General features: G+C 34.4%; 1 protein-coding gene across 3 annotated transcripts; it reads right to left on the bottom strand.

Moving 5' to 3' along the window:
• Positions 1-2578: 2578 nt before the first annotated feature.
• Positions 2579-7731, bottom strand: LOC123554628 (uncharacterized). Of its 3 annotated transcripts, none has more exons than XM_053547958.1 (5): positions 7636-7731; positions 4534-4800; positions 4347-4383; positions 3264-3362; positions 2579-3067 (listed from the first exon to the last, which is right to left on the bottom strand). In XM_053547958.1, the coding sequence occupies exons 1-5, from the start codon at positions 7708-7710 to the stop codon at positions 3063-3065; spliced, it is 483 nt and encodes a 160-aa protein (XP_053403933.1). In that variant the 5' UTR covers positions 7711-7731; the 3' UTR covers positions 2579-3062. The 3 variants fall into 3 exon arrangements, with proteins under 3 accessions (XP_053403933.1, XP_053403932.1, XP_053403934.1); XM_053547957.1 differs by lacking the exon at positions 7636-7731 and adding an exon at positions 7312-7471; XM_053547959.1 differs by lacking the exons at positions 2579-3067; positions 3264-3362; positions 7636-7731 and adding exons at positions 3597-3957; positions 7312-7480.
• Between the last annotated feature and the right edge of the window lie 2513 nt (positions 7732-10244).

The following is a 10244-nucleotide window of genomic DNA, read 5'->3' on the forward strand; positions in this document are numbered from 1 at the left end:
TCAGCAATTCAGTCACATATGACAAACATATTTATTTGATATTTGCAAAAAAATATTACATACCATTAAAGAACATAAATTAAATCTATTAAGATTTAACATATTCAACGCAAATGCTATTTTTTTTGACTGTGGCCCATCATTCATCGCCGCGCTCCCCCGCTCCCTCCCTGCCGAAACCTATCATTTACACAGTGTGCGTGCAATATGAGTATAGAAATTTAAATATATTGTCTACCTGCACTTCCTCCTTCTTTTACACTTCATTCGTAAATATTTGTTACTCAAACGTGATATAAATCTCGTTTGGTATACACCGTATGTTAGGAATACAGGAATGCACATACATTTTGTAACCATAAAAAGTAAACATATAATTTACTTGTAATACATTTTAATTTGTAAATAATTTGCTTCTCAAACGTGATACAAATCTCGTTTAGTATACATTTGTATATTAGGAATAGAGCAATTCACATCCATAAACATAAAAAGCTAAACATATAATTTATTGTTAAAGGATTTGTTTGGCAATTGCAGATATAATACAGTTGGCTGGCAATACATTATGTAATTACAAATATATGATGCAAAAATCGTTAAATTGATACAGGAATACATATAACGGTTTCCAGATAGGAAATAGTTCAAGAAAATATCAGACAAAATCATTAAATAATTACTACAGTGAACGTTAAAGTTGTACCTGCTTTCTAATGTGAAGTGTTTATGGTTTAAATTATAAATTTTACAATGTGGACAGGACCCAGCTGTCACCAAAACGATTTAAACGTATACACGCGGAGCAAAACCATACATGTAGAAAGACAACTTCTTTGAGAAAAGGAATAGTGTCTCACCGGATATTAGCTTATTATTGTTATAACTGCCAGCGTCATAGCAACAATTGTAGGGATCTTGGTTTTATGGCTTTGTTGCTACTATAAGTCGTGGATAAGAAACAGTAGTAACGTTTATAAACAAAGACATTATTATGCACAACATGCAAGTATAGCAAGTCATTGTTTCGATAGAAACAGTCGGATTTATAAAATCAAAAGAACCAGACATTTTGAATCCTGAAATACCTATTACTGATGAAGTCGCTGATCCTGATGACCCTGGATCAATTCAGTGGCCACGTGCACCTCCCCCTCCAGATGTACTCGCCAACACAAAAAAACTTGAAAATATGAATGGGAAGGAACTATGTGTGTAATTTCTTTTTTGTGTGTTAACAACATGTTTGTGATCGTGCTGTTATCACATTTACTTATACTTATTGCTGTAATTACCTGCGCAAAGACATTTTATACCCCGATACAGAATTTTGTGCTACCGCGACAAAGAAACACCAGTGGTATTCTTAGATATGACTTTCTTCACTTTACCGGGGGTCAAAACACCTGTTTGGGGAGGAAGTGTTTCTAACTCTAACAGGCAGATGCAAATACAAGTAGACCAGTTACTATCCAAGATGCTATTGGATTTCTTTTTATGCTGCATAAACCCATCTAGATTCTAAGGAAGCGGAAGCGGAAGCAGACAGATGCTTCTGTTTCACGGTTCTTCATTGGTTCAGTTCACCACGTTACACCAGCCTGTCTCGTTAATTGGCTGTGACCACCGTTACGACTCATTTATGATTATCTGAACTGCATAACCAAAAAATACACTACGAGTGCATAGTTTCAAATATGTTTTGATTGTTATTTGTCTACAGGCCGTGACAAAGTACATTTATGCAGCATCTTTCATACTAGTCTATATATACAATATATGTAGCATAGCTTACCATTGCATTAAACTGTACCTATCTTGCAATAAAATATTTTATCTTTAGATATTGATTAAAATCTAGAAACATGACCTTGAGTAAACCTACAGTGCGTACATCTAAATTACTTTATTTTCTCGTCACGGTTGATGCATGTGTAAACCATACCAAAGAACGCATACATTGAATAAAGTCCCACAGCTCTTTATGTGAAAATGTGTGAGTTAAAGTAAATTTATTTCCCTTTCATTTCTCAATCATTCGGCACCGATAACTACGATACATGATAATCGCATTAGAAATAATCTATTGTTCGATAGAAATAATCTATTGTTCGATCCACCTCATCCGTAACCGGACTTTCGCAAACTACGGAACCGCCTCGGTAGCCTAATGGTAGAGCGTCCGCTTCGAGTGCGGGAGGACGTGGGTTCGATCCCAGGCCGCGTCATACCAAAGACGTAAAAAATGGTACTAGTAGCTTCCTCACTTGGTGCTCAGCATTAAGAGGGTAGTGCTAGGTCTGGTCAACCCGGTGTCAGTATAATATGACTGGGTGGGGTATCATGTCACGTGTCTACGGCGCGATATTCCAGTGAGGCAGCACTATAAAGTTGGGCATTGTGCTCACTGCCATAAGTAGACACCGTCGTTTATATGACTGAAAAAATGTTGAGAAAGACGTTAAACCCGAACACACACACGCACGCACGGACGGACGGACGCACGCACACACAAACTACGGCTTTGGTTTTGCAAGAAACTATATATCATTCTAAAGATATCCGATAGCAGAAGTTGGATCATATTTTCATATTGATACTTGTAACTAACTTCAAGACAAACAGTAGCATCAAACACCAGTACTGACTTGATCGATATACCTTTAGATACGAAGTATGCTAAAAAAATTGTTAGTACGGTCAGAAATAACATGCTCAGGATGTGATGTCGCAACATAAAGCCGGTCTCCTTCCACCAGCTCGAAGACGGCACCAACAAAACTCGAAACTTCAGACCTTGATTCTGTCATATCACACCGCGACTTTGTGTTTTCCAAAAGTGTTGTTTCTGTTCCCTTTCGTGATATTAAATGGATGTAATGTTTCATGGTATTGTCGGTTTCAGTCGTTGTGTAGTCAAGTTTCATTTTGATTTGCGAGTAGACGTAGTAAGAGCCTTTCTGTTCAACATTAATTGTACCATTATCTGATAGATGAGTTAGTCCTGACAATGCGTATGACGGTGGAAGTGGATTCCAGATTAATTTGAAGTTCGTTCCAACTTAAACTGTAAAATAATCCTTGTAAAAATATATTGTCCCTTACGCAGAATAGAATGTCGACAAATGATATATGAAAAATTCTAAATGCCATATACTTGTACTTTAAATGTCGATAATATAGATAGCAGACTTACAGTGTTAAACTAAAATGAAATAAAATCATTTTACAATTATTAATCTGAAACTGTAATACTAGTATACCAGGTTTCCTGTCTGTAGCTAGTCCTGCGAGTTTTGCGGCTGGTTGTTTCCCTTTAACTGCATGACAGTTGTAATCCGTCAGATTAAGCGCAGTTATTTCTGTAGATTTAAAATATTGTATTACACCACTTTGATTTTTACATTGAAATATAATTTTGTCCAAATATGTCTGTCTCTATATTTCTGCTATTCATCCTTAGAGTGGTGGAGTTTAAGTTTAACAAATGAAATAACTGACTGACATGAATTAGAGGAATTCATACGAAAACTTACAGAAAGAAAATCTTGCTATGTCAGAACGATGCTCTTGGAGGCAATTTCTTATTCATCATGACAAATCTTTACTGTTACAAATGTTTATCAGCCACATAAAACTGTTCTATATTTGTAATTGTGCTATCAATTTGATTGACCGTTCCCGATGTCAACTATCGCTTTGTTTAATTATGTATTTTATTAGCTTGAAGTCTAAAATATATAACAACCTAGTTGATGAGTTTCTTGCAATATGAGTTTAGTGCTGAAAAATAGTTTCTTTTAGTTATTTTAAGAAAATAATTTGGTAAAAATACAATTATTTCATGGGTGTTTTGGTGCTCAGACGCTGCCTCTTTCAAAACTGTCTTCTTCTGATGAATGTCACATCCCTACCAATGGCTTAATAGTCAATAATGATATATTGTTCACGAACCACCTGAAATAACTGTATATTTAGACTGATATCCAGTCATACCTGATTAGTCATTCACATTGATAAAAAATCTGCATTGAAAATTAGTTGTTGAGATGCATTGCATTGCATATTGCGAATTGTACCTTTTAGGGCAAAACGCTTTAAACAAATTAGTACCTTAGATATGTATGATGCTTAAGATACTTGTCTGTGCAACATGTTAGTACGCACCTAAAACGTGTGTGTGTTTATTCATATTTACGTACACTATAAGTAATGCAACGCTTTCCACACATCAACAATATATTTGTTTTTAAACTAGGCAAGTTTTATGCCTTTCTGTTTGTTTTAAATTGAGTTCACTCTATCAAAATTTACATAGGTTTTGATTGAAACCATTATGCACATACCTGGATTTGTATCGCTGTTATATCTAATGGGGGCGACCTGAAATTGAACGATTTTCAAATATCAAAGAACCTTGTGCATATTTACGCACACCCCAATTGTAAAATTTAATATGTAACAAGGAAGAGAAAAACGAGTTAAAAGAAGTTAGGTCAAATTGGTATAAAAATACATAGGAAGTACGTTTACCTTTGAGACCAGTTTATCTAGTACAATGCTGAAATCTCCACAGCACACCGTGACGTTTTCCTTTTCCTTGTGTGTCTCTTTCAGACCATCCGGACACCTCTCTATTTCTTCCTTGGAACCAAATTTGTCATGTGGAAAACATAGTTGTTGTTGTTTTGGAGCCAGAAGTTCATTCCTTGCAATTCTCCAGTGTGAAACCAATGTTACAAGAATGGCAAGTTCCCCCACGGTTGTACAGACTAATATAACAACACAAATTCTGGAGCTCTGTGACCATTTAATAAAAAGAAGCATTAATGTGACTGGATCTATCTACCTAATTCTTGTTTTAATAATTTACTGAATTAAGGCAAAGGTTAAGGAAAAATTGTAATGAAGTTTTATTTTTACACAACCATAATTGACCGTGAAATTTGAACTATTATAATAAATAAGCCAAACTTCATGTCTATTCCTTAAATAGTGTACATTTAGTGGACAAACAAGGTGAACCAAAATTTTAAACAAATAAAGCGTTAGTCGATAAAAATATAATGAATCTATGCTAAACAGAGATATAACGAAGCGGGCGCCTGTTAAGTAAAAAGCAATGCTTGTCTGTCTGTCTGTCTGTCTGTCTGATGAATTTAAGTTTGCAGGAACACAGTGAAGAGAAAGTAATTTCACAAGAAAGATTTAAAATTGACCTTTACCATATTTATAACAATTAAAACTACTGTGAGTAAATTTTAGCAATCCTTAAATATGCCAACCAACTGATGTATTTAACGAACTTACTTAATAGTTACCCCGTAACCTGTTAACCTAAACCAGTTTGAAAATCTCTGCCTGCAAACTGGACGGTTATACTTAAAATTTAAAGTAAAACATAAGGATCTCAAAACGCAAATGTCTTAGAAAAAGACATAATATTATCAACGCAGATCTGTAGTCAGTGCTTCATACAAGGGATGTTCGGAAAGTTATGATACTAGTCTAATAACTGGTCGGAATAATGTGCAAGAAACATCATTAGAAATATATCTTTTCAAAATTTAAAATGACACGCTGCATGTATGCGTTGTGCAAACTTATTGAGAAAAAAGGCCTAGTATAATCAAATGCATTTGTCTTTTTGCCACAGCTGAAAACAACTTGTGAATAAAGTACTGCCAGTCAATACCAAGTCTCCTACTGGAAGGTGACAGTAGTTATTTCAACTGCAATATAACCTGATACTCTGATATCTGTCAATGATTTATATACAATGTTGAGCTACATGATACAATATATTATAGCACACAATGTTTGGATAAGGATAATACACAACAATCTACAGATATTGGTTGCTTACAACATCTATAAATAAAAGTAGCATTTAAAGAACATTTTAGTTTTGAATTGGTAGGAAACTAAGAAAATAAAATGTAATGAAATACTTCATCATATATTAAAGGGAAGTAATTCTGAAAGAAGTACACCAACAAGTCTTTCGTAATTGGGTTCATATGACAAATAAGCTTGGTATTCTGAATATATATACAAAGTTATTTCGATAACCATGCATGAATGAAAAAGCTGCAGTCAGGACAAGAAAAGATAAATGTTGACTTTTGACATCCATGTATGATTTGACCTCTAAGCTAGGGATCTGGATGTTTGGCATGAAACATTATCTCATTATTGGGAACATTCATATCAAGTAATAGAAAATCACAGTAATAGGTCATATAATTATGGATCGAAAAGAAAAAAACAACACAATTATTGACCTCTGTCTTCTAAGTGTGACCTTGACCTTTGAGCTATGATCTGGTTATTGTACATGGCATGTCTAAGAGAACAAGAGTGCTAAATAATCTCTAGATTGATGGTATAGCTATGGAACAAACAGGTAATAAAAACCTATTTTCTTTCACCTTAACGTGTTATATTGTCCTTTGTGCAAGAGGTCTTGGTATCGTGCATGACAACTGGATATTGCGCATGACAAATCGACTCATTACGGGTAACATTGGTGCCAAGAAATAGTAAAATCCTTTGAAGGATGACAGTGTCATAGAATAGATAGGAAAAAAGACCTATTGACCTTTGGTCATCAAGAGTGACCTTGACCTTTTAGCTAGGGTCCGAGTGTTGTCTCATTATTGGGCACATTTATGTCAAGTATATTAACATTCCATGATGGTTGACAGTCATCGACCGGACAAGAAATACTCTTAACGATATTTGCCACTGAAGCGTGACTTTGACCTTTTAGGCAGGGGTATGTGTGTTGTGCATTACACATTGTCTCATTATGGGGAACATTTGTGCCAAAATATATCAACATCCTTCAATGCATGACAAAGTTATGGACCAGTCAGGGAAACAAACTATTGACATTTTACCTCCAAGTGTGACCTTGATCTTTAAGCAAGGACTTCCTACGCATGGCATGTCGTCAAATCTAGTTACATGTTATATTATTTTTAAATTGTTTTAGAATATTTAGCAAATGTTGTTATCAACATTATTCTGTGATTTCATGAATAAATGACCATATTTAAGGACGCTCGCTACAGTTTCCATCGATTAGAAACACAACCAAATTGGCACGGTGTTGGGGTAAATATCGACCCGTCCGGAAAAACTGTAGCGAGCGCCATTAATCAACACTGCTTTAGTCTGCATTAAGAAGAGCTCATCAAACAAAGCTCATCAGTGTATACTCCAAGACGTAGGAGCTTTCATAATACTCTTTTTTGTGTGCATTATACGTAATGAAAGATTAAATTTGAAATGGTTTGTTAATCTTACCTTCAGATATTCCACCATTTTGACATTGTATATTGTCCTAGATCCCGGATAAGCTCGATCGATTTTTCGTAAACAATAATGTGATATCATTGTTGATTTAGGTTATCTCATTTTCAAAAAAAATGTTTTTGTTAAACTTGAGTGTCATTATTAACGACAGTTTACTACTATTGAATATCAATAAACATTTTTATCCGTTTTACCTTCTATTCTTAATAAAGCATGCTTGTGAACTACGTATTACAACCAAATTAACACTCAAATTCGTTACAAACACAATTAGTAAATGTTCTGTGCAGAAGAACAAAAAACAAGATCAAATACCTCTACCAGAATAAGGTTTGTTACCACAGCACCCGCAATTTTAGACAGTAGCAAGCATTTTGAAACGACTGACATATTCTTTTTATTGCCCTGAATAAATATGTTGTACTTTTTAAAGTTACGGTATCGATAGACACACAGATGAATGCCCAAAAAAGTCCTCTCCGCTTTCATAGCTTTGGGTATTGTTTATTTGAATATGGTGCCTGCTTTTTTAATTTTGTTTTTTGGCAGTTCCTGTGATATGCAGCCTCCATAACCTCAGATCCCCTTTCTAAATTCCAGTTTGTTTAGTTCTGCTCATTGTTTTCTCGTTTAGGGCAAACCCATTATTTTAACTGGGGACCATACGCTGCTTTTCATGGAATAACACGTTAGTGTAGCATTGAAGGTTCCATGTGCACCGCCGTATGAACACATCTGCGGATGTCTCTAAATAGTTTTTTGTACTTTTAGCATGTGTAAATGTTGAGTTCTGCTCAACCCGGGGCTAGAGGGTGTGGACGGTAGCATGCATTTTAACTACCGTCCATGAACAGGCTCAATCAAACCGAGCCTGCAACATTTTCGTTTTTGTTGTGTTGAGCGACCTGTGGAGATTCCACTTTTTCTATTCTAAATAAATTGTACGTACACTGGGTTTATGAATTTTTTTTTTCCAATACCGGGTATCTAACTTCATTTTCATCAACTTTATCAATTTTCAGTGCCCTAAATAGATTCTATGCCAACTTGATGGAAAGAAAAATGTTGAAAAACCCGATAATGTGGGCGTGTAGCTTTACTGCTCAAAAGAAAGATAGGTGCTTCTGCTCACTGTAGCAGGTAGGCTAGTTTCATCTTTAGCCCTCTATTTAGCGGATTAAGATTGTAAATTACGGAGGGTACTGACGTTAGAAATTGACAAATAAAACAAGCATCACGTATGATCTGCCCTTGTAAAGTTACAATTTGTCACATTTGATACTTTCTACCAACTAATATATTGCATTATACACTCTAAATACTCTTGCATACTTTCATATATTTCGGATATACATAATTATTATGTTTTGGTTGAGAGGAAACACGATTAAGTATTATATTATGCATAACAAGGTTCAATAGTCAAAACTGCAATATCATACAAAATGTAAATTATACGCCTATTGAGCTTTGTATGGAGTTGCAAAATTTTAATCGGGAAACACTTAAAGTTAATTTAAATCTATATTTACTACCTATATAGTAAGCGGGTTTTCCTTAAAGTTACCCCGACAAGCATACCTTAAATTTACCTGTAACATACCTTTCGGTTTAAAGTACAGACGTTTAATCAAGGTAAAAAAATGCAGTCTTAATTATGGAACGCCGCAGCTGTCTTATGTCGGAACATTTCATGTTCATGTAAGAATGTGGTCTCAAGGAGGTAGGTTACCTTAATATTTGTATATACGCATGCCCAACCGGAAGCTAACATGACGATTTACGACGACGTTTACGACAAACTAAATGTGTTTGTATATCCATTCCTTAGAGAAAAATCATGAACCTGTCTCCGATCTGATGCTTAATGGTTTAATAATGCAGAAATAATAATTAAAATAAATTGCTGCAGAAACATTTCAAAACGTTGTTGCTTTAAAATGACGTCATTGACGTATGACGTTACGTGTCAGTTACCGCGCAAAATTAATAGCTTTTATTTTGAAAGGACGTAATTCTGTGCGTTTTCTTTATTTGAACTATTTTTAAACAGCCATTATTTGCTGAAATATTTCTTTTGTGTCTTTCGCTCTTAATGATAATCAATATTATGCTCCTTTTATGTGGTTATATTGAAATGTTATGCGGAATGTAAGAAAAACGATGATGGTACCAATGTTATTGGGAATATAGCTGGGTGAAAGTTAAGTTTACTCAATACGGCCATTTTCAAATAAATTCCTTGAATTAAATTGATGTTACCATGGAAACGACGCCCGTTACCTATATATCTAAATGTAAAATTCAAAAGCGTTGACTCTATTTAAGGAACACAGCTCCGGCATTTTATTTGCATTTCAACAATATCCATAATAATAATAGCAGCATGCAGAAAGATTTTTTCCATAAACATGTTCTACAAGGGGTACTGCTGTAAGTAAAAAAAGAGAAAAAACACGAAAATATTACTTATGTTAGAAATAAAATGTTTTAAAGCTACATTAACAAGAAAGATTATTTTATTTAATTTTTTTCTATAAGAAATTACGATAAAAAGCAAGATATAAGCTATTTTAAACATCTCTGTTGCCATAGTAACTTTCAAATTTAAGAAAAATAGGGTACCATGTAAAGTGCTTGGTATTTTACTAATAATATTACCCAAATATTCCGTGTTGGTCATTAACAGAATGGCACTGAAGCCATCGAAAACCCCGTTTTCATACATAGTTGTTTAAAAATGAGAGAAAATGCGTTACCATGGAAACAGGAACCCCGCGACATATACATTTTAAACTTATATTAGAAAGCTTACGCGCATACTAGAAAACTTATTAATTATGCAGACTTCTACGGATAACAATGAAACCAGAATACACTTAAAACTGTTAAATAATCGTATTTTCCTTCTTCTTTCTATATAA

This window comes from Mercenaria mercenaria, chromosome 7, assembly GCF_021730395.1.
Source record: "Mercenaria mercenaria strain notata chromosome 7, MADL_Memer_1, whole genome shotgun sequence".
NCBI classification, from domain to species: domain Eukaryota; kingdom Metazoa; phylum Mollusca; class Bivalvia; order Venerida; family Veneridae; genus Mercenaria; species Mercenaria mercenaria.